At 37.7% G+C, this 23,321-nt stretch overlaps 1 protein-coding gene across 1 annotated transcript; it reads right to left on the reverse strand.

Moving 5' to 3' along the window:
* Positions 1–1,115: 1,115 nt before the first annotated feature.
* Positions 1,116–17,160, reverse strand: LOC103515187 (sushi, nidogen and EGF-like domain-containing protein 1; the record flags this gene model as incomplete). The annotated part of the gene is made up of 3 exons (XM_026827956.1): positions 1,116–1,198; positions 5,112–5,176; positions 17,062–17,160. Coding segments are annotated over 3 exons (247 nt in total), but the record flags the coding sequence as incomplete, so codon positions are not given.
* Positions 17,161–23,321: the final 6,161 nt, after the last annotated feature.

Raw genomic sequence — 23,321 nt, forward strand, 5'->3', positions numbered from 1 at the left:
TCTTCCTCTTTCTCTCTTCTTCCTGATATCCCTTTTAATGGCCTTCTCCCTCTTTCTCACACTCTCCTCTTCCATTTCGAACTCTGTCTCTTTCTCTCTTCTTCGTAGTATCCCTTCTAAAATTCCCTCTTTGTATCTTCCTCTTTCTCTCTTCTTCCTGGTATCCCTTCTAATGGCCTTCTCCCTCTTTCTCACACTCTCCTCTTCCATTTCGAACTCTGTCTCTTTCTCTCTTCTTCGTAGTATCCCTTCTAAAATGGCCTTCTCTCTTTTTTCCTCTCTCCCCTATGTCGAACTCCATCTCTTTCTTTCTTCCTGGTAATATCCCTAGCTCTCTCTCTATCTTTCTCACTCTCCCCTTCTATGTCGTTGTCTTTTTCTTTCTCTTGTTCCTGGTATCCCTTCTACTAGCCTCCCCTCTCTCTCCCTCTCATTTCTCTCCGTTTGTCTAGTAGTTCGAAGTCACTGAATGCCAAATGCCACTAATACTAGTGTTTTCAAAATGCAAGACTTCGTTTCTAGCTGCTAGTAGGTACTATGTAAGTATGTATGCAAATGGGAGGTTTACAGACGTGTTCTCAGTGTCCTGGCTTCGCGACACTGGCTTAATATGTTAGAATGTTGTAAGAAAATGGGAAAACTATCGTGAAAAATGCTGGGGAAAACCCCGGAAACCAATAATTTTATGGTAAATATATGGTAATTAGAACAGACCGTTAAATAATGAAGAAAAAAGAAAAAAAAATGCTGGGGAAAACCCCGGAAACCAATAATTTTATGGTAAATATATGGTAATTAGAACAGACCGTTAAATAATGAAGAAAAAAGGTTACACTTGAGTCCATAATTCTTTTCCAAAGGCAACGTGTTGATCATAGAAAAAGCGAGAGAATTAGTGCACGTGAAAATGCATGGGAGAGATTTTCCCTGATAATGACACCAATAAATTAAATTTTATAATAATGGACTTTGAGGACTCTTTATTGGATGGAGAGATAATGTCAGGAAGCAAAATGTTATTTATTTTATAAAACATGAAAAACTTTCAGGTAGCACACCTAATACAGGCTGTTTTTCATGAATACCTCTTATAAAATTTGGAGCTCGGTCTTCCATCAGTCAAGTTTATGTTGTCCCAGCCCGGGACTTGAACCTGGGCACTTCAACATGCAAGACGAGATGGTTCCGTTGTGACAATCTGTAGAAAAGAGATAAGGGGACAAGGTTGAAAAAATATAGGATAAAGAAAGTAAAAGTCATCGACCTGCTCCACCCAGGAGAACTTGGATGAAAATCTTCAACGTAAGACGTCACCCTGTATTGATAAAGACATTTGATATTTTTTTTCTGCTCAAAAATTTCCAAGTTTCAATTTTCAAAGATAGGAAAAAATGAGTAGATATACGAACATTATTGATTTGATCTGAAATTTAAATATTGTGCAAAAAAAAAAAAAAAAAAAAAAAAAAATCGAGATGAAGATGATTTTTGTTCTGTGCTGTGTAGAGAACAAAATTCCGCGTCGAATAAGCCTGTATACGCAAAAAGGGCAAAAGTCGACTTTTGACCTTCTTGCTGCGCACCCCTCAATTATACCCTGCTGGGCCACATGAACAAAAATATGATAGAAATCCCTACAACTTTTGTTTTCTGAAAACTGTGAAGAAGTTTGACAGAGGGAACTGTAACTGCTGAGGTCTTATCATCCGGAAAGTGTAGAGAGGACAGGATAGGAGAAAACCAGCCGCTTCGAGAATGAACCTTGTCTGTTCAAGATAAGATGCGCCCCGGGCAGGAATCGAACCCGCGAGTAAACGCTTGCAAAACACCTACAACTGGGACGTGTTAAATCTACAGAAATTAAATTCTACTTTGGTCTCTACATTGCTTTTAATGAGATCTTATGGAAATGGGGTAGGTACCCGGGTAAAGCCATGTACTACCAGGAGCACAGTTAGTAAAGTTGTACTCGTATACCACTTGCCATGCAGAAGGTCCCGGGTTCGATTTCAAGAATCAACTGAAAAAGTTATTTCGATTGAAAATAGCTCAATGGGTTACTTTCTGATTATGGTGTTGTCGTGTTGACCCAGCAGCCACATGGGAAGTATTGTTTCTCTTCTCACCCATCCGATGGGGGACATACTATTCATACTAAGTACGAAAGGAAGGACATGTTATGACACAGACTACACGAGTCTAATGTACAACTTACCTATGTTCATAATATTGTCCTTCTCCGGGTCATAGCACAGCCAGTCATAAAACAGAGCTAGCTTACAGTTTGCTAATACTACTGGGGATGTACAAGACGTCAGTAGCCAGCCTATCACTGCCCATCTGAAATTGGAATAGAATAGAATATACCCTGTTTATACTGCCAAAATGAAACTGAAAAATCCCTTTACTCCCACAGTCCAAGCAAGGTCTTAGGTATGTATTTGGTATAGAATAAATTCACAAATTACAAATAAAAACCTTGCTTGGATTAAAAAAAAAAAAGAAAAAAAAATATAATTCAAGTTAAAAAAGAAGAAAAAAATGGTCTGGCTGGGGGACTTTAAAAATTTCCCTCGCTTAAACAGCACGGTTGAGTGCGAACGGCATCCACTCGAAAAATTTCTGTAGCCAAAACCAAATGTCAGCCCAAAGTAATAACGCCAGTGCTGATTGAGAGGCTGACGAAAAACGCCGACCCCGTCTGTACACGGGAAAAAGCGAAGGTAAAGAAGAAGATTGAAGATCAGACGCCATCTGATGAGAGACATACTACGAGATGGGCATGCTCATTCACTATTAACTTTATTCACTCCTAACACATCTCTAGAAGGAAGTGTAATGTAATGGCTGTTCGATTTGTTCATGAATTGTAAATAAATAAATCTGAGTATTTTGTTGAAAAAAAGTGAGTTCACTTACCTAGGTATAATGTCACTACATAGAAGTTCATTGGTGGGATGTATAACTCCTACAATGAATCGAATCACATCATAACGTAATGCTTGTGATTCTGTAGTTGAGAGATACTGAAACCAAAACACAACATTCATTTATTTATTTGACAACTAAGTCTAAGATCCGTCGCATGTTGGAAGCATAGTCGCGTGACTGTTGATAGCGCGTAGTCGCCTGAAAAAGCAAACCTATGATTTTTTTTTTCTTTTTTATTTGGTACAATTTATTCGGCATACAATACAATACATAATACAATGAGTATAATTATAGCTAATGAAATGTATTATTTTTGTACTTCAAAAGAAAAAAGTGAATGTATTCTCGCCAAGTACATTCTTCTGCATCTACCGAAAGTTTCCAGAGAGAAAACTTCCACACTGTTTGAGAATATTTCTGGTCCACTTGCAAAAAATTCAAGATGTTCTCTTATCGACAAGACTTCCCAGGTTTGAACTTCATTTAGCTGACAAAAAGGATAGTAAAGTAGAGCTAAAACCCATAGCAATTACACTGGAGTTGCAACCACCAGTTGTCTTTCATGAGGTTGTGTGCAACTAAGCTAACTAGGCTGGCTAATCCTAAAAATTGTCAGAGAGATTAGCGTCAAAATTTTCTTCTCTCTTCACAACCTTTGTATAAATAGAAAGTAAAAAAGGGGCTTTTTTGTTCCAATTAATGAACCGTCAATTAAAAAGATATTACGAGTACGAGTAATTCAAACAAAGCTTTCAAAGAGGTCCGTCCACCTCGAAATTGCGGACTCGAAGAAAGAAAAAGCCAAAAGAAGAAGGAGGGGAAGCCAAGTTTTCTGCTAAATTCTATTTCCTTAATACACGCTTTCTATATTCTATTATTTTTTTATTTGTTTTCCAAATTCCGCTTCGAACAAATTTGATTTCCCACGAGAACAACGCACGATGGAAAAGTCTTGTTCCCACAATATTGGCAGAATGAAACGAAGGTGAACAGAAACACCGAGTTGAGTAAACTGTTCAAATAGACGACATTTTCATAGGTGATTTCGATAAATTGGAATCGAATTTACAAGCATTTCCCCACTGAGAATATTTAGTCACAAAAATAGAACAATAGAAGACGCATTCTACCCCCACCAAATCAACACAGATTCCTTATTTCAGCTATTATCAGATTACCACTTTGTGGTAGACATATCTTAGACATCTTTCTGAAGAAGTGAAGAACTGTAGCCCATTTCACGAAAGTTTGGAATTGTAAAAGTTAGTGAGCTAGTAAATATTCTTGGGTCTATTTGTTTTCATAGATGGTAGATGGCGCTCTACACTTGTAACTTTTACAATTCCATACTTGTGGAATATGCTACAGGTTGTATACCAAGTCGGAGAACTAGCAATTATCTGACTTGACACAGGTGCTGTCATGACCTAGAATCCTAGATATAGCAGATCAATTTTTTGATACTTTTTCCCACTCCCTGTAGGTATGTACCTATACTTACAGACCTATACAAGAAATTTTTCAAAATAAAATACATTTTCTGGAATAATTACGTAACTATCATAATCATAAATATCTTTACTGTACGTCTGGAATGCTAATTAAAATTATTTTCATTTTATTCCCTCTTATATTTAAGACTTCTTTTAATTTCTTTTTACTACACAAAAGTATTTCTAATTCCTTTTTCATACAGACTCGACGGACATTCATGATTATTTTGGTACATACGAATATTCTTAACCTTCCAACCAATTTACGCCAGTTTTTTTTTTGCTTTTTGGCTCTATGGTTTTCTGGACAAAATTTGCACCACCACATTCGTGTTCCTGGTATAAAGACCTTTAATTTGATATATAGGTCGACCAGGTTTGGACAAGTCCGTCTATGGGGACAGACAGAGTGACAGACAGACGACACCGAAGCGAATACAATAGCCCGTCCACTATATCTTTTGTTATTAGTATCGTAATAATAAAGGAAGGACGGGCTAAAAACTATTTATGTGGAGAGTTCTTTTTCTGGTTGAATTTAACTTAACACGTGTTTTCTTCAAGAACTTTTTTCCATAGTTGCAACCCTGGACTCGTGTATGTTATTATTTTGAACCAACTATGCACGAGTGGTCAACATAATAGCGGGCATACTTACCCAGATATATGTACTTATCATATACTTACCCAGACAGGAAGGACCTGAAGTTCCTGCAGGACACTCGCAGGATGTGTGCAGGGAACCCAACTGTCTGTGAACAGAAGAAAACATCCCATCAGAATGACAATAATATAAAAGGGGTAAAATCAGCTGTCTGTAAGACACAATTTTCAAACAAACTAAATCACTTTAATCTAAATACCTAGATTAATGAAATACATTTCCAAAAGTAATTAGGTTTCAGGGTTATTACTATTTTATTCCACGTTATTACTATTTTATACTACTACTAATTTTATTCCACGTTTCCATCGAATATTATTTCAAGTTCAAGAGATCCATGTAATGCTCGTGGGACAAAGGTAAAGTTCACCCCTCAAGTCATGATTCTAATTTTAGAAACATTTTTGTGACAACTTACTTGTTCAGTACATTCAGACTAAAGCTCTTAATTTCCCCTCTATATTTATTTTATTTTTTTTTTATTAAAAAAAGAAGAAGAAAACAGGAAAGTCTTCAAGTTGGAAACTTTGTTATGTTGTACAATGTGAAAGTAAATGAAATTGTCTTGAAACTATTTCTCGACTAGTTTGCAGACACACATATGAATAGATGTGTGCATTGGGTGAACTGCATGGGCGAATGGACTATTTTAATTCTATCAAAGGATAAGCATATAAACAAAGTAAATACTCTAATCCCCTTAGTCAAATTCCAGGCGCCACTGGCAAGCAAAAATTATTAAAAGATAACTTTTTCTGTTCATTTAAAGTTGTAAAAAAAATCTCTAACTTTTCTTATTACAAAGATGATAATGACTCCTCTACTCAGAATTGTTATTGTAGTCGGTAAATGAAGTTCGTTTGGGGAAATTTTCTTTACTGCTTTTCTCATAGACGCTGCGGCTCAGCCTAGTTAGTTTGGATACTGTGTGCCAGCCTATTAGTTAGTTTGGATACTGTGTGCCACCCTAGTTAGTTTGGATACTGTGTGCCAGCCTAGTTAGTTTGGATACTGTGTGCTAGCCTAGTTAGTTAGTTTGGATACTGTGTGCCAGCCTAGTTAGTTTGGATACTGTGTGCCAGCCTAGTTAGTTAGTTTGGATACTGTGTGCCAGCCTAGTTAGTTTGGATACTGTGTGCTAGCCTAGTTAGTTTGGATACTGTTAGCCAGCCTAGTTAGTTTGGATACTGTGTGCCAGCCTAGTTAGTTTGGATACTGTGTGCCAGCCTAGTTAGTTTGGATACTGTGTACCAGTCTAGTTAGTTTGGATACTGCGTACCAGCCTAGTTAGTTTGGATACTGTGTGCCAGCCTAGTTAGTTTGGACACTGTGTGCCAGCCTAGTTAGTTTGGATACTGTGTACCAGCCTAGTTAGTTTGGATACTGTGTGCCAGCCTAGTTAGTTTGGATACTGTGTACCAGCCTAGTTAGTTTTGATACCGTGTACCAGCCTAGTTAGTTTGGATACTGTGTACCAGCCTAGTTAGTTTGGATACTGTGTACCAGCCTAGTTAGTTTGGGGGGTAGCGCGTATGCCTTAACTGTGTGTCTACCAAGATAATCCTTTTCGAAAGATGTTTTTCATACTTGTAATTTTCAAAATTAAAATGCCAACTTTGAGTTTCAGAAATATTACAAGCTTGATTTTTCAAAACGATGTCTACCAAGATAATCCTTTACGAAAGATGTTTTTCATACTTGTAATTTTCAAAATTAAAATGCCAACTTTGAGTTTCAGAAATATTACAAGCTTGATTTTTCAAAACGCATAACTAAAGGGTTCAAGTTAATTTTATTCCGACATTTCCAACACCAACAGGTTACCCTTCGATCATCTATGGTCAGGGGAAAAAGATAAAAATAATAAATAAAACCATAAGCTTTACGAAACATTTTGTTAATTTGATTGATGCTGTGGCCCACGGGGACAAATCCCATTATTAATTTTGGACAGCTTATAAAGCATTATTGCAACCAAAATTTTGTTATAACGCTTTTTCACGCTTTTGACAGGCTCTTTCCTTTTCACGTGTACTAAAAAAAGCGTTGTAATTTTGTTTGATATTCAAAATACGATTATATCAATTATGACGAAATGGACCCATTTTTTAGTTATTGCAACCAAAATTTTGTTATAACGCTTTTTCACGCTTTTGACAGGCTCTTTCCCTTTCACGTGTACTAAAAAAAGCGTTGTAATTTTGTTTGATATTCAAAATACGATTATATCAATTATGACGAAATGGACCCATTTTTTAGGCAACCAAAATTTTATTATAACGCTTTTTCACGCTTTTGACAGGCTCTTTTTTGCCTTTCACGTGTACTAAAAAATCTGGCGTGAACATCACACGACTTTCCTTATCCTATTGAATGATGCTCATTTTTATGTTCTACAGTAACTTTTACAATATCTCTAACCGTTTAGTCAGTATAGCTGAAAACCGCCAAAAAACGGTCAGAAACCGCAAAAAGCGGTCACAATACCGCCAACCGTTGCACCGATCTTAACCAAATGTTCGTTCTCCCTTTATTCCTTTAAGTCACCCATCCATTTATTGGCCTTACTCGGCATAGCTTAACATAAGTGACGCTAAAACCGGTCTTAAAATAATGACTGAAGTGTTATCTAAAACTTTTCTCGTTTTGAGTTCATAGGTCGTCGCGACAAATTTCAAGATCAGAGCTCATTTGTGTGAGAAAATGTGAAAAAAATTCCCCAAAATAAGGGGAGGAGAGAGACAGGAGGAGGGTAAGAGAGAGAGAGAGAGGAGGGGAAGGAGAGAGTTATATTTGGAAGCAAAAAGGGAGGAGGAAACAACGAGGAAGATGGATATAGAGAGATAAAACAAAGTTTTCCCATTACAAACATTGATGTCCCAATACGTTTTGTAATACAGGGGATATACATATATTGAGGATAAAATTCCATACCTCGGCTGAGATTGAACACACGCCCTCCTGTTCACCAGGCGAGCGCCTTGACCACTACACCACCGATAAAGTTCATTCCAGGCGTGAATCGAACCTAGCGCTTACAAGGCAGGCGCGCTACCGAGCTACTCGTCAACCCCGCCCCTACCTCCTTCGAGAGGTCATGGGGTCATCTAAACAAGCAGGTAATTTAAAACAACTCTTGTCTCAGAACGAACGCCACACCAGTTGATTCACATGATCCTTTTTTTTTTAAAGGGTAGTCGACTACCAGTTGGTTCCTGGGTTTTTGAGGGTCGAACTACCAGTTGATTCTCGTAATACCTGTAATGACTTGGATGAAGATTGAACCCACGCCCTCCTGTTTACCAGGCGAGCACCTTGACCACTACACCACCGATAAAGTTCATTCCAGGCGTGAATCGAACCTAGCGCTTACAAGGCAGGCGCGCTACCGAGCTACTCGTAAATAAAGGCAAGTCGCAAATCATCTGACTTTTCTACTAATCTTCTGCAGTCTAATTTTCTCTGCCAATCGTTTCTCTTCCTCATGTTACCCTGGTTTTGATTAAAAAGTTTCTGGCGAACAATACCGAGAATTGCCCATAATATTTGCAGAAACTAAAACCCCATGAGAGCAATAGTCTGCGAAAAGCCTTTCTCGGATAGGTTTCAAGCAATATTTACCGAATTATGAATCCCTATTATGATATCGAATGTATTTTCGGTATTAACCCCTTTATTATAAACTCCACCATCAAACTTTCAACAAACAATGAGCCCAAAATACATGGGTAATATGGGTATAAGAAAAGAAAAGGGGGGAAGGGAAAAGAAAATGAATTTAAAGCCGGGTTCTCAAGGTATTCTTTGCCACTTAACGCACAAAGGACAAAAGAATAGGAAAATAATAAAACAACAAAGTTACCCAATACCGAGAATTGCCCATAATATTTGCAGAAACTAAAACCCCATGAGAGCAATAGTCTGCGAAAAGCCTTAACCGATGTTGGATAATGCTAATAATGAATGGGTAACTTCAGATTTTAGAGTGAAAGAGAGAGGGAGAGGAGAGGGAAAGAAAGAGGTAGAAGGAAAAGGAAGTGGGTAATAAGAACTACCAATCGGAGGTAGAGGGAAGGATTATAAGATGAGATAGGAAGGGAAGGAGAAATGCTTCCTGAATAAGTGAATATCGAAATTATAAAATGAAGAGGTTAACCACACTAGGTAAAGGAGATCGCAAGTTCAAGTCTCGTGGGAGGTAATTACTAATTAATTATGTTTTAATTTTAAACCAATTCAGTCAGATATTATTTGCCTCGCATATTAAAAAGCTGACGAGCTTGGTTAACTTTTCTGTACTATCTATCCTTTCCCTAATTTGTTAATTTACCTAGATATTATTCAAGATCAATACTGAAAGCATAAAAACCAATCATGACTAGACATTGATAGACAAGGTCGCAGTGTAAGCGCAGGCTTCAGAAAAAGCTTTTGGTTGCAGACTACACTGAAGTCAAGAGTTCTCACACTTTTTAGGTATTGATAAAAAAAAGTCAACAAATATGTTTTGGGTTATTTTGGAAGGTAGAAGTTTATTTCAACCACAAACACACCTATAAATGATTTTACGGGTGACATAAAAGTGTAATTAAATGAGAAAAAAAAAAGTCAACAATCATGTTTTGGGTTATTTTGGAAGGTAGAAGTTTATTTCAACCACAAACACACCTATAAATGATTTTACGGGTGACATAAAAGTGTAATTTAAGCGGAGGTGAAGGGATATATGAATTTGCAGAGGATTAGAGATGAAAAAGGAAACCAGTCAGGTATAATATAGGAAATAAAGAGCGAAATATTGAAGAGGAAAGAAGGTGAAAGATATTGAGTAAGGAGAGAGAGAAAGAGATAAGAAAAGGAAGGAGAGAGAGAGAAAAAGAGGAATAAAGAGAGGGAGAGATGAGAAGGAGAGGAAGGAGAGAGGGATAAAGGTAAGAAAAATGGGAGAGAAAGTGAAAGAGAGACAGAGAAAGAGAGAGAGGGGGAGGGAAAGGGGAACGAAGAATAGAGAGAGGGAGGTAAGGAGATAAAGAACAGAGATTGAAGTAAAGTGTAGAGAAAGAATAGAGAGCGAGGGAGGTAATATAAGCGGAGGTGAAGGAATATATGAATTTGCAGAGGATTAGAGATCAAAAAGGAAACCAGTCAGGTATAATATAGGAAATAAAGAGCGAAATATTTAAGAGGAAAGAAGGTGAAAGATATTGAGTAAGGAGAGAGAGAAAGAGATAAGAAAAGGAAGGAGAGAGAGAGAAAGAGGAATAAAGAGAGGGAGAGATGAGAAGGAGAGGAAGGAGAGAGGGATAGAGGAAGGAGAGAGAGAGAGGAATAAAGAGAGGGAGAGATGAGAAGGAGAGGAAGGAGAGAGGGATAAAGGTAAGAAAAATGGGAGAGAAAGAGAGAGAGAGACAGAGAAAGAGAGAGAGAGGGGGAGGGAGAGGGGAACGAAGAATAGAGAGAGGGAGGTAAGGAGATAAAGAACAGAGATTGAAGTAAAGTGTAGAGAAAGAATAGAGAGCGAGGGGGAACGAAGAATAGAGAGAGGGAGGTAAGGAGATAAAGAACAGAGATTGAAGTAAAGTGTAGAGAAAGAATAGAGAGCGAGGGAGATATTTATGACAGAGAAGGAAATGAAATTTTGTGTTTATTGTCTCCCTAATATCATTGTTAACCAGTGGCGGCACATGGAATAAAATGAGCTTCAGTTCAATTTAATGGAGGATAGATACTTGTACATAATTATATTTTGAAAATAACAAGCTGGGTCCGTCCCTCCGGGAATTTTTTAGCCCGTAGTTTATTCGATCGTGATTAGAGAAAATCAGTACCTATGTACCTACCTAATTTGTTTAATATTCAGTTTATTATCATTCTTGATTTGATTTTTTGATTTTACTTTCATGTAATGATTTAAAATCAAGACTAGAGCCCGTTCTCCCTTTATTCCCAATATAATGTTTAAGTCACCCATCCATTTATTTCCTTTTAATGTTTCCCAATAACTACCAATATAATGTTTAAGTCACCCATCCCCATTTATTGGCCTTGCTCGGCATATTAACATAGGTGACGCTAAAACCGGTCTTAAATGATCGACTGAAGTGTTATCTAAAACTTTCTCGCTTTTCATGCTTTGAATTTTGAAAACCTCGATTGGTTCATTTTCCTATGCCATTTTCTCCTCTCTCACCCATCACATATTTAACCACTCCACTGAGGATGGACCATTCTTCCATAACTTTTGTGGCCACCCTTCTCTCTTTCCCTCACTCTTCCTGTCTCTCCCTCTTTCTCTCCCTCTCGCCCTCTTTCCTTTCCTAGTTCCTTTCTCACTCATTCTCTCTCTTTTCCTTCCTCTCTCATTCTCTCTTTACAATTTCCTCCCTTATTAACATAATTCTGCAATTTCCCCCTCTTTCCTTTCCTCGTTCCTTTCTCACTCATTCTCTCTCTTTTCCTTCCTCTCTCATTCTCTCTTTACAATTTCCTCCCTTATTAACATAATTCTGCAATTTATTTATTTTTTATCTCTCTCCCTCTTTTCATCTGGCTAATACGTAGTCTTCCTGATTTAGAGTTCTCCCTCTCTCTCAATTTTCCCTTCTACCTCTCTCTCAATTTTACTTCATGTCCTCTCTTATATTAACTCCCCTCTTACTATGTCTTACCCCTCCATCTCTCTCCTTTATATTTTATTTGTTCTTCTCTTTCCCTCTACTCCTTCTTTCCCCTTACACTCCTCTCTCGCCTCTCCTTAGTTCTTCTCTCTTTCTCTCTCTCCCTCTATTTCTTCTTCTCTTTTCAGCCACTTCTTTCTCCTTCTCTTTCTCTCTTCCTTTATTTCTATAACTATTAATGTTCCTCTTCCCCTCTTTCTTGTTTTCTTCTCCCTCTCCCTTCCTCCCGTTTTCTCCACCTCTCTCTGTTTCCTTCCCCTCTCTGGAAAATTTTCTCATAAACTTTTATGGTCTACAATTTAGTCCCCGGGAATAGTTTTCATTTTTGGTCTGCGAACTTTATCGTCTTCTCTCTTTCTTCTGTGGTACTCTCGTGTGTGGGAGTAGGACGGAGAGACAAATTTCATGTAACATTATTAGATTGGAGTGAAAGAAGAGGAGAGGTAGGGAGTGTGTTATTGAGAGGGCAAGAGAGGGAGGAGGGGAGAGAGAGGAGAGGAGACAGACATACATTATAAATTTTGCCAAAAAGTTCTGGTTCTGGAAAAACAAAACTTTTGCAGTATTTCTACAATTTTATATCCATTATGTTGATAAAATATCTAGGTAGGTACTAAAAAAAAAAATCTGGTGTGAACATCACACGACTTTCTATTACATTTGCAGAATACGTAGGTATTTGAAAAGAATTAGAAAATAAAAAAAATGTAATAAAAGGGAAATTTGTTGACACAGGGGAGTATCGAACCCGCAACTTCTCAACTGTAAGTCTTTTCAAAATAAGGGAAGTGGGTTCAATTGGAAAGGAAGTCAGTTTTTCTTGTTGGCACTACTTACCTGAGTAACATCATCTTGCTTGATAATTTGACAACCTATGCTTTCCGAATACTCGTTCCTCTGAAACGAAATAAAAATAACAATAATAAATTCAGCTTATTCGAAAAATGGAAAGTCGATTTCTGTTTGGGTCTGACCAAAAGCTTGTTTTTATTTCTAGTCGCCAGCCTAGTTACTTTGGTAACGCGACTGTCTTGTAAGCGCTAGGCCGCGGGTTCGATTCCTACCCAAGGCAGATTTTATCCTGAACGAATAATGGGTCGAAAATTCGAGAGCGAGAAAATTGAGAAATCACATTGATTGAATAATGTTCGCTCTCGGAATGGCCGACTTTCTCCTATCCTGTCTTCCTTCTTCGTCGATTTCGGGACGATAAGACCTTATCAGTTACAGTTCCCTCTATCAAACCTCTTGCATTTATAATGAAACTCCTTGTTTCACCGTAACTTTTGATCAGTTTGCCCGCTTTAAATAAAATTTAGCAGACATGTTTACTTGATTACATTGTTTACCATACAGAGGATTTGTAAATGCAATTTCTTTGTGTTATGTCACAACTTTGGTGCTCACTGCAGCATTGTAGGATTTTTCCCAATAAGTATCTCAATAATCCTAACAACCAATGTTTACCTACCATGCTGGCACCGGTCGCTATGCGCATTTACATGTCATAGCTACTCATTTTCCTCACGAGGCTGAGTGGGCCCCGCAACAGCCAGTCACGGGATCAATCATTTGCATGATACAAATTTCTTGACCCCGCCGGGAATCGAACCCGGGTCTCCCGCGTGCAAGGCGAGTGCAGTGACCACTACGCCATGGGAGGTGACGGGAACACACAAATGTCCTTTTGGATTAAGTCGGGGGGATATAACCCGTTCCTTGGGAAGATAAAGAGATGGGGAAGGAAGAGAAAGAGGAGGAGGAGGAAGAGGAAAAAGAGCAGAAAAAACACTAAAGGGGAAGAGGGAGAAATGAATTGAACAAAGAGAGTTAAGAGAGAGAGGAGGAGACTGGGAACAAAGAGATGAGTTAGAGAAAGAATAGAAGACCTACATATACCTTATTCATGTTAGCAAAGGACTGAAAGAATTGAAAACGGAAGAAGAGAAAGAGAGAGAGAAGAGATTGACAGGAGACGGGAATTAAGAGATAAGGGGAGGAGAGAGACAGGAGGAGGGGAAGAGAGAGAGAGGAGGGGAAGGAGAGAGTTATCTTTGGAAGCAAAAAGGGAGGAGGAAAGAACGAGGAAGATGGATATAGAGAGATAAAACAAAGTTTTCCCATTACAAACATTGATGTCCCAATACGTTTTGTAATACAGGGGATATGAGTTCAATAACAATATACAGGGTGACCCTAACCCCGCCCCTACCTCCTTCGAGAGGTCATAGGGTCATCTAAACAATCAGGTAATTTAAAACAACTCTTGTCTCAGAACGAACGCCAAACCAGTTGATTCACATGATCCTTTTTTTTTAAAAGGGTAGTCGACTACCAGTTGGTTCCTGGGTTTTTGAGGGTCGAACTACCAGTTGATTCTCGTAATACCTGTAATGACTTGGATGAAAAAAAGAAGAGATTAAGAGATATATTAATTTTATTTTTACCGAGATTATTCTTTTTCCTTATGAAACATTTAAACGAAAAGACAATAAATTCCGTGTCAAACATTTCAATGTTCTTTGTTCTGTAGAAGAAAAAGAAGAAGAAAAAAAATATTGGGATACAACTGGTTTCCTTCCCTTGGCCGAAAGAAATGATTTGTACTTATTCGTATACCTTTAGGACTGCGGAAAAGGACCTTTCCAGTCGCATTCTGGCAGTTTAAACAGGAGACATTCTCATTAAAGATACTATTTAATGAGAACTGTTACTCAAATATTTTTACTCATAATTAGAAATAGAAATTCTTACATCAAAACCCTACAACGAAAGATCCAAGGATCGCCCCCCATTTTCCCCAAAAAGTCAATTTAAACCTAACGTTCACCCTGTATAAAATTTGAAATGCCCCCGTGTCTTAGTATTAAATCGGGCACCATGTAGGACGTAGGGTTAGGCAAATTTTTTCGCGTGTTACCTATAACCCTAACATTCCCAGAAAGTTGATCATTTGTGAAAGTTCTTTTCGCGTGCAACCTAACCCTATCATTCCCATAAAGTTGACCATTTATGAAAGTTCTTTTCACGTGCTACCTAACCCTATCATTCAAAGGAAGTTGATCATTTGCGAAAGTTCTTTTCGCCTTATAGAATTATTTAGTGGGATGTAATAAGGGATTTTTTCTATGGGACCAAATTTTGAGAAGTATTTTTCCCCAGTCTACCTGGTTTTTCCAGTACGCAAGTAGTACATCTTTAGTACGCAAGTAGTACTGTCTACCTGAAAATTTAGTAGTGGGATGTAATAAGGGATTTTTTCTATGGGACCAAATTTTGAGAATTATTTTTCCCCAGTCTACCTGGTTTTTCCAGTACGCAAGTAGTACATCTTTAGTACGCAAGTAGTACTGTCTACCTGAAAATTTAGTATAATTAGAAAAACCATCACTAACATTGTTTCCCTTCTTTGGTTAAATTATGAGATGGATTATTCGAAATCTTCGTAATGAGATCTTAAATCAATACAGAAAACTGTTAGTATGCTGGAACAGCTCATTATAAGCTGAGACCGAAATATACGAGTAATTATGTATGTACTTTAAAAATACTAGGCTTTTCACTCCTTCTTCTTCTTCTCTTTCATCTCATTATTTATCATTCAGTTGCCTTACTACCCACACTAAGAGGATCCTAATTTTAAAAGGGCGAGGGAAGAAATTGGTACCTATAATTTGCCAGACAAAATGCAACTCGTAAAGTAATGAAGCGAACACGAGAGTGGAGAAGGGAGGACGAGGGTGAAATATAGAAATTTAAATAAATACAACGAAGTAAAAAAAAACCGTGACGCAAGTGGCAGCAAATTGCGACAAAAAAGAATACATAGATAGTAAAAAGGTAGCGAAAAAAACACTGAAGTGGTTTTGGGGAAGTTAAAAAAAAAAGAACATCACACGACTTTCCTTATCCTTTTATTCAGTGCAGTAGTCCTTAACAAAAATGGACACGGCACACAAGGGATCAAGAAGAGACCGCCTCGCCTTATCCTATTAAATTAAGATCAGTGTCGCCAATCGCTATATTCGCGCTCACGTAGAACGAAGCGTATTTTTCCGCTCTTACCCTTTTGCAGCTATCCTTCTTCCAATCTCCTGTTTTCCTACAAAGAAAATGCGTCAGTGTGTAGGCGTCTAAATTTAGAACACCCTCTCTCTCTCTCTCTCTCACTCACTCTCGCACTTTTACGTATTCAGGATTCAATTCTCCAATTTTTTTTTTGGACCCGTTCCAAAATTAACTAAATGAGAAAGACGAAAAACAAAATGATATTCGCGTTCTTAAGTTTAATTAACACAAACGCCTTTGCGAAGAGAGAGAGAGAGAGAGAGAGAGAGAGATAGGGGAAGCGACCTTTTTTGTTCCGTCATTTTACCCTCTGTCAAAATACATAGAAACTGTTCCAAGCTTCCAAGAAGTTCTTATTAGGTTTCATTATTTTGATATTACATATTTAATTATTATTTTTCGTAGTGCAAATTTTTTGATAGAAAACTATCCGACATCATTCATGTATGATACTAAAATTTGCACAAGTTTCAAATTAATCAGCCAAGTCAAAGTGAGTCAAAGTTTCAATAAAAGTTTTTTTAAAAAAAGTGAGAATTTGGAATGTCTGTGTACATTTTTGGGGATATTTCTATTGTGTCCGATTATTTCGACCGTGACGAAGACTTAGAAGAGAATCAAACGAAGATGGCAAAGTGAAAGTGTGCACCAATACGATGGCATCAAAAAGAGGAACAAAAAATAAATTGTTGTCCTTATTTTATTGCTGAAATCCACAAAAATATACACATTTTTACCTACTTTTTCCCTACGTCAGCTTCACAGAAAAGCATGACGAAAAAAAAAAAAAAAAAACATTTCTTCCAAGAAAAGGTCTTATTAGGTTTCATTATTTTGATATTACTTACATATTTAATTATTATTTTTCGTAGTGCAAATTTTTTTGATAGAAAACTATCCGACATCATTCATGTATGATACTAAAATTTGCACAAGTTTCAAATCAATCAGCCAAGTCAAAGTGAGTCAAAGTGTCAATAAAAGTGAGAATTTGGAATGTCTGTGTACATTTTTGGGGATATTTCTATTGTGTCCGATTATTTCGACCGTGACGAAGACTTAGAAGAGAATCAAACGAAGATGGCAAAGTGAAAGTGTGCACCAATACGATGGCATCAAAAAGAGGAACAGGAAAGCCTCCATATTCATAATGATATGGACCTCTTATTTTGGAGTGGCGCGACTACATTCCAGGCCTAAACCTTATTAACCCCATTGCTTGACTTACCGACAAGTTGCTCCCCCACTGCAGCTCTCTGATTGACATAGGGGGCCATGCTCACAATGCTCGCCCGAAAATCCTTCGAAGCAAGAACAGGAGAATGTCCTGCGAAAATAAAAAGAGGGAACAGAATTAGAATAGGAATAAAATAGGACTTTTTCCTACCATCAATACTTTTTTGTACATGTAAAACGTGTTTAGCACATTGCATAATCTCTGTAGATACCAGGCATTAATAAAAAATGAACTTTTTTCAAGAGGTTGACAGAGGGAACTGCCTGGCTTTCTTCTAGATTCTAAGGAATCTAAGGTCTTATCGTCCCGAAATCGAAGAGAGAAGGAAGACAGGATAGAAGAAAGCCAGCCGTTCCGAGAACAAACATTATCCGTTCCGGATAAATTCCGCGGCCTAGCGCTTACAATGCAGACGCGCTACCCAGCTAACTGGGCTGGCTCAGGGGCTCATCCAAAAATAATGTTGTGAGAAACATTGAAATGAAATTTTCATTAGTCTTCACTGTACCAGAAGTTAGAACCAATATCGAACATAAATGCTTTTAGGTCCTGCATAATTTTGTTTGAAGTCAAACCTAATTCAAGACGAAATATGGCACTGTGAATAATGTATTCGAATATGTTCAACGTAGAAATGTAATCAGTGTTTTTGATTATCAACATCATCCTCTCATCAATGTATTCACGATGTCGTTCATTAATATTGAACTTATTCCCGAACACAAAAAATCAACAACTTTTCCATTTTCTCCCCATGTGCCCATTGATTATGAATTTATGAAACATGAAAATGTTCGAGTGAAAGTATCCTACACCTTGATATACACATATACAGGGTGTTTATTTAGCAAGGTACAAGAGTTTCTTGTAACACAAGAAGTTCCATTAAGATAGGCTGTGTGCCTGTCTCACTATTTCAAACATCTTTCTTCCACTATTCGTTCGTGTTTCTTTCAAACATCTTTCTTTTAATGAGAGGCATACGCGTATTACGGCATGGGCATGCTACCACAGACCACACGAGAATAATAGAGCAGTTGTTTAAAAAAAAAAATTCAATTTTTCCAAAAGACGTCTTTGATTTTGGTTTGAAGTTTGATGAAGTGTGACTGGTTTTGGTAGTACAAATTGGGTGCAACTTTACAACGCTGTATACTATGACGGAACATTATGGGAGATGATAAAAAGCTTTTAAATCGCAACATTTTGCCCCTCGTCTTTCAGTTGATTACATATTGAAAAAAAAAGTGATGCGCTTCTATTATACAGGGTGACCAAAACAAGGTGCCAAAGTTGATAAAGTATTAACTTAAATACCATAGAGCTTTTCAGGGTGGTTTCTTGTCTTTAAAGTCAAAATTCGAGACTATTAAAAATGCTTCATCCAAAGTGGCGCATATGTGGTCAAGACACTCGCCTGATAAACAGGAAGGCGTGGATTCAATCCCAGCTGTGAGGTATGAAATTTTTTCTTTTGAGAAATTGAAAATTAGCCACAAAAATAGTAGTGGCCTACTACTGGAGTAAAGGGAATTTTCAGTCCTTTATTCACCCACCTCTAATTGATACCACTAAATACAAAACAACCAAATAACTTGTGCCATTATGGACAGAATAACCGGAGAAATAAGAAACTGCATAAATGTTTGACTCTTTATCTTTTACTCAACACCCTAGTTCTACATGAGATACAGTATGCAGAATTTTAGATGTTGAAAAAAAAGTACCTACATTATTATGCTGTTGAAAAAAAAGCACATATTGCTGACATGGAAGAGTAATAGAAAATAGGATGTGTGTATGGGAGAGTGAGAGAGAGGGATAAGGTATGTATATGGAGTGAGAGAGAGGGATAAGGTGTGTGTATGTGAGAGTGAGAGGGAGGGATACGGATTGGGGATTACTCAAAGTGGCGCATATGCGGTCAAGACACTCGTCTGATAAACAGGAAGGCGTGGATTCAATCCCAGCTGAGGTATGAAATTTTTTCCTTTGAGAAATTGAAAATTAGCCACAAAAATAGTAGTGGCCTACTGCTGGAGTAAAGGGAATTTTCAGTCCTTTATTCACCCGCCTCTAATTGATACCACTAAGTACAAAACAACCAAATAACTTGTGCCATTATGGACAGAATAAGCGGATAAATAAGAAACTGCATAAATGTTTGCCACTCTTTATCTTTTACTCAACACCCTGGTTCTACATGAGATACAGTATGCAGAATTTTAGATGTTGAAAAAAAGCACATTATTATGCTGTTGAAAAAAAGCACATATTGCTGACATGGAAGAGTAATAGAAAATAGGATGTGTGTATGGGAGAGTGAGAGGGAGGGATAAGGTATGTATATGGAGTGAGAGAGAGGGATAAGGTGTGTGTATGTGAGAGTGAGAGGGAGGGATACGGATTGGGGATTACGTACAATCCCGATTACATACAGACCATGAGCATATTCCTAAAAGCAATTCGCACTTTTTCTCTATTAGTGCCTTAACACTTGTGAAGTAAGGTTGTTCGCACCGGAAAATTTACACCTTGTACTAAGCAATAACGTCAAAAATGGACTTCTAATAGCCTCAACCATGATGCAATGGTAAAGTGGAAAATGTAAAGTTCTCTATTGAACAGTTCTGGGATTCAAATTTCTAAATCATCCTGAAGATTCTGGAGACATTAACATTCTCTGCCACAATCGCGCAGTGCAAAATGAGTGTGAAGTTCTCTACTGAACAATGAACAGCCCTGGCATTTAAATTTTTAGATGGTTCTGGAGAATAGAACACGCCAAGTTCTATGCCTACCTCAAGCAACACGTTACCATCAGGTCATGAAATAGTGCGATTAGTGCCTTAACACTTGTGAAGTAAGGTTGTTCGCGCCGGAAAATTTGCACTTTGTACTAAGCAAGAACGTCAAAAATGGACTTCTAATGGACTTCACCATTTTAATGATTGCACTTCACCATGATGCAATGGTGAAGTGCAAAATGTAAAGTTCTCTACTGAACAGTTCTGGGATTCAAATTTCTAAATCATCCTGAAGATTCTGGAGATATTAACATTCTCTGCCACAATCGCGAAGTGCAAAATGAGTGTGAAGTTCTCTACTGAACAATGAACAGCCCTGGCATTCAAATTTTTAGATGGTTCTGGAGAATAGAACACGCCAAGTTCTATGCCTACCTCAAGCAACACGTTACCATCAGGTCATGAAATAGTGCACAATATATTTTAATAACTCATTGGTCATCTACTCGTCCGGTGAGTAGGAGATGGAGGGTTCGAATTCCAGTCATGGAATTATTCATATTTGAGAATTTGGCCAAATGAAAGGGATTTTTCAGTGCTGCTAAGGGGTGGCTTGCCGCTAAGGGGTGCTGCTAAAGGGATTTTTCAGCCTCACTCGAGCCGTATAAAAAAATATTTTTCCACGAGGAAAATAAGCAAGAACGACAAGGGAAGTAAGGGCAGGAAATGACAAGATCATAACATAACAGCCTTCCTGTTCCTATCCTGACGTAGGGAGAAGGCAAATAATTTCCAATAAAATTATGGAAATTGAAACACAGAGATAAGTATCGCGAGAAACAGAGGGAGGGCGAAAGAACGGAGAAGACAAAGGAAAAGGGGGAGAGAAAATATGAACTGGGCAGGAGTGTGGGGAAGAATGAGGAAGGAGATAAAATGTAAAATAAATGACAGGGGACAATAAAGGAGGGAAAATATCGATAAAAGGAAGCGACAAAGGAAAAGGGGGAGAGAAAATATGAACTGGGTAGGAGGTAGGAGTGTGGGGAAGAATGAGGAAGGAGATAAAATGTAAAATAAATGACAGGGGACAATAAAGGAGGGAAAATATCGATAAAAGGAAGAGAACGAAGTCAGAGGGACAGGTTGATGAAGAGAGAGAGAGAGAGGGCGAGGGAAGAAATTGGTACCTAATTTGCCAGACAAAATGCAACTCGTAAAGTAATGAAGCGAACACGATAGTGGAGAAGGGAGGACGAGGGTGAAATATAGAAATTTAAATAAATACAACGAAGTAAAAAAAAAAAAACCGTGACGCAAGTGGCAGCAAATTGCGACAAAAAAGAATACATAGATAGTAAAAAGGTAGCGAAAAAAACACTGAAGTGTCAGGGAAAAAAAGTGACACATTTCGAAAAAGAACGGGGAAAACATGTACTGCCATCCTCGTAGGTATGCATATGCATGGTCCTTTACGACCCCATAAGCTCCCTCCCTCTTGGAGAGAAGGTTTTCGCTGCTTATCTGATTATGTATTTTGAATTTATGTATATTTAAGCAGAAAATACTTGTCATTTTTAAAAGCTTCAAGTATGCAATTTACCCTTCTAGGATACTACTTTGCAGGCTTACTTACCTTACTTACCAATAGGCGCTACAGCCCGGGGTGGGCCTTGGCCTCCTCCACAACATTCCTCCAGATTCCACGATCCTTGACCGCCGCAACCCACTGTAGATACCAGGCATTAATAAAAAAATGAACTTTTTTCAAGAGGTTGACAGAGGGAACTGCCTGGCTTTCTTCTAAGGAATCTAAGGTCTTATCGTCCCGAAATCGAAGAGAGAAGTAAGACAGGATAGAAGAAAGCCAGCCGTTCCGAGAACAAACATTATCCGTTCCGGATAAATTCCGCGGCCTAGCGCTTACAATGCAGACGAAACAGGTCCCTTTTTTTCGGGAGAAAAATATGGGCTATATTTAATGTAATCTTCCTTCCCTTCTCCATGTTCTTTGTTTCTATATTTATCATTCTCCCTCATCCCTTTTGTTTTTATTTTTTCTCCCATACGTAATCCGTTTTCTTTTTAGCCCACCATTTTTCTCACGCTATACCTTCATAGCTCTTGTTCTACTTGGCTCTTCGTGTTTTCTCCTCGTTCCCCTACTTAAAGTTTTTATGTCCACTCCAACTTTTACACACTTTCTTGCTAGTTAGATACACACTATTACACACAAATAAAAGAAATTCCGACATACTTATTATTTTAAGAACTTTTGGCTTCTCTCAGCTCCCACATATAAAACCATTGTTCTTTTTTTATGTTCTACAAAAGATGTAACAATGTAATATACCTATAGCAAAGTAACAAAATGTCACTTGCAACGTGTTACTCGGTGCAAAGGTAACCCGAATAACACAAAGAGAAAATGAGTGACGTTGTTCTTTTTTTATGTCCTACAAAAGATGAAACAATGTAACATACCTATAGCAAAGTAAGAAAATGTCACTTGCAACGTGTTACTCGGTGCAAAGGTAACCCGCGAATAACACAAAGAGAATGAGTGACAGAGAATGCCTCAGGCAATAACTTTGTCCCGGTTTCAACCTTACATTTCCTTTTTAGCGCAGGCTAGACGTATTTATCGCTATCTGGTCGCTTTGTAATTAGAAAAATCATCACCAACGTTGTTTCCCTTCTTTGGTTAAATTATGAGATGGATTATTCGAAATCTTCGTAAGGAGATCTTAAATCAAAACAGAAAACTGTTAGTATGCTGGAACAGCTTATTATAAGCTGAGAGTCTAAATAAAGCACTACTTTAAAAAATACCGAAATATAATTATGTATGTACTTTAAAAATACTAGACTTTTCACTCCTTCTTCTTCTTCTCTTTCATCTCATTATTTATCATTCAGTTGCCTTACTACCCACACTAAGAGGATCCTAATTTTAACAAAATTGAACTTATTTTAACAAACATCTAGGTACGTTGTACCTCTATACAAAATATGAACTGTGTCAGTTTTCTTGACAAGGCTGGTTCCAGTTTTTACAAGTATACACACTATAAACTATTAAGCGCGAGAAGAGGGAGGAAAAAAAATGGCACAAGTTTTTGGCGCCCAACTTCTTGCCCATTTTCTTACCAACGAAAAAATAAAGAAAGAAGAAGAAGAAGAAGAAAAAACAGGTCCCTTTTTTCGGGAGAAAAATATGGGCTATATTTAATGTAATCTTCCTTCCCTTCTCCATGTTCTTTGTTTCTATATTTATCATGTATGCATAGAGTCTGTCATTTCCGGACCGATTTTATTCATGCATGACTTTTTTTTACAAACTCATACTGAGATTACTTAGTAAGTACCGATCCCCATAGCGAGATGATGAATACTAACGACATGGGTCTGTATTGCTCGTCTTTTCACACATACTAAGAGCTAGGGATCTATAGAGAATGCTAAAGCTGGCAGAGGACGCAAAAAGAACAAGTTCAATATAAC

Source organism: Diaphorina citri, unplaced genomic scaffold (genome assembly GCF_000475195.1).
Source record: "Diaphorina citri unplaced genomic scaffold, Diaci psyllid genome assembly version 1.1 scaffold1291, whole genome shotgun sequence".
NCBI lineage: Eukaryota > Metazoa > Arthropoda > Insecta > Hemiptera > Psyllidae > Diaphorina > Diaphorina citri.